This window comes from Pteropus vampyrus, unplaced genomic scaffold (genome assembly GCF_000151845.1).
Source record: "Pteropus vampyrus isolate Shadow unplaced genomic scaffold, Pvam_2.0 Scaffold792, whole genome shotgun sequence".
NCBI lineage: Eukaryota > Metazoa > Chordata > Mammalia > Chiroptera > Pteropodidae > Pteropus > Pteropus vampyrus.
The window spans coordinates 45,037-47,074 of NW_011889573.1; the positions used below are offsets into that span (position 1 = coordinate 45,037).

At 53.1% G+C, this 2,038-nt stretch overlaps 1 gene segment (V, D, J or C); it reads left to right on the forward strand.

The window, feature by feature from the left end:
* LOC105309598 overlaps positions 1 to 1,867 on the forward strand; it is a 13,369-nt gene extending 11,502 nt beyond the window's left edge. Inside the window, 2 exon segments of the V gene segment in view lie at positions 1,346 to 1,413; positions 1,515 to 1,867. Coding sequence covers positions 1,368 to 1,413; positions 1,515 to 1,867 — 399 coding nt within the window.
* The last annotated feature ends 171 nt before the right edge of the window (positions 1,868 to 2,038 follow it).

The following is a 2,038-nucleotide window of genomic DNA, read 5'->3' on the forward strand; positions in this document are numbered from 1 at the left end:
GGCTTAATGAGACAGCTGGAATTAACTTCACACAGTCCTGGGGGAGAGAATCCATGGTAAAGACCACAGACTCAGCATCTTGAGGTCTCGCTTCCCGGTTCACACAAGGCCTTCTGTGCCCTCAATGAGAGAAGTGCTCCCAGACATTTAAGACACTGGCTTTTTGAATAATTAACTGTTTCTCGTTGAGCTTTTCTTCTTTCTAGGGCTGTGCCCTCTGGACACCTATCAAAAGGGCAGACCAATTATGATCTCATATTTTTCTCGGGCACCTGAGTATCCAGCCCTCGGGGTACAGCATCTATGATGTCACATAGCTGATATTTTGAAGGGAATTTACTGCTTAGCACTTAGTGCAGCTTGCTTGTCACTGTGGCTGCGTGTCATAAGAAGAATAACATTTTCTCAGGTCTCTCCTTCTACAGGCCGAGCATTGGCTTTCCTCGTAGAGCCCAGACACGAGGGACACACCAACACCCCTCAGCAGGTGCGCAGACTCACACGGCACAGACGCACTCATTGGAAGGAGACTCAGCACTGCCCCGTGCGAGCCCGCGTCACACCACACGCTGCATTTCCAATTATGACGCTGAGGCTGTAACATGGACATCATGTATGTGTGTGCGATTCCAACTGTACACGTCATCCTGGCGTGGCTGTGGCTGACAGAGCTCTACCACAGCAAGACGACTACCGTCCAAGTGCAGTTATCAGTGGACAGAGAAAGTTAGAGGCACAATGAGTGACGCTCAGATGGACCAGACGCCTGCAATACACCTGTGACCATGGTTCTCACATTATTCTCCGTTAGCACAAAAAAGCAGCAAATCCCACACGCGCTCATGCAGGACGGAGACCTGCACCTCACTGGACACGTCACCTCTGTCCTGCAGGTGGCTCAGGAGAGCAGTGAGGTGCAGTGCAGAACATGCATGGCCACACACATGAGTTCACTTTTACACACCTGTGCTCTCGACACCAGCAAGCTCTCTGTGGTCCTGTTTGGCCTTGTTCACCTGTGATGCAGGTAAATGATATCACATCACATGACTTACGTGCATGAGTAAAATGAAATAAGGTGATTGTGCTGTGTTTAAGTAACACATGTCACAGTAAAAGTCATATTTCACCAAACAATCTAATTGTCACTATGTGCTCAGGTACATCCAGGCCTGCTCTGGGTCTCTGCCCTCTCTGTGGGTCCCCAACCCCAGAGCTCCTTATACAGTCAGAGCACATGCAAATAGGGTCCCTCTGCTGATAAAAGCCAGCCCAGCCCCGAGCCTGCAGCTCTGGGACAGGAGCCCAGCCCCAGGATTCCCAGGAGCCCCCATTCCGGGATCAGGTCTGAACACGCACGCCGCACCATGGCGTTTGGGCTCAGCTGGATTTTCCTCGTCGCTGTTTTACGAGGTGACTGATGGGGAACAAGGGACACTGAGTACGTGAGTGGGTCTGAGTGAGGAACACGGACGTGTGACAGTTTCCTGACCCCGACGTGTCTGTGTTCACAGGTGTCCAGTGTGAGGTGCAGCTGGTGGAGTCTGGGGGAGACATGGTGCAGCCCGGCGGGTCTCTGCGACTCTCCTGTGCAGCCTCTGGATTCACCTTCAGTAGCTACTCGATGTACTGGGTCCGCCAGGCTCCGGGGAAGGGGCTGGAGTGGGTATCATCCATTAATAGTGATGGCAGCAGCACATACTACGCTGCCTCCGTGAAGGGCCGATTCACCATCTCCAGAGACAACGCCAAGAACACGCTGTATCTGCAAATGAGCAGCGTGAAGCCTGAGGACACGGCCGTGTATTACTGTGCGAAGGACACAGTGAGGAGATTTCAGTGTGAGCCCAGTCACAAACCTCCCTGAGGGAGACAGGAGGGGAGCTTAGGACACCAGGGGGCGTTCAGAGTACACACAGCACAGCACACACAGACCAGCCCAGCAGCAGGTGCACAGGGAGCTGGGGAAGGGGCTTCCTGTTGGGAGCAGCGATTTCCTCTCAAATCTCTCAGCTGCCTCCCAGGAGAATTACTGCTG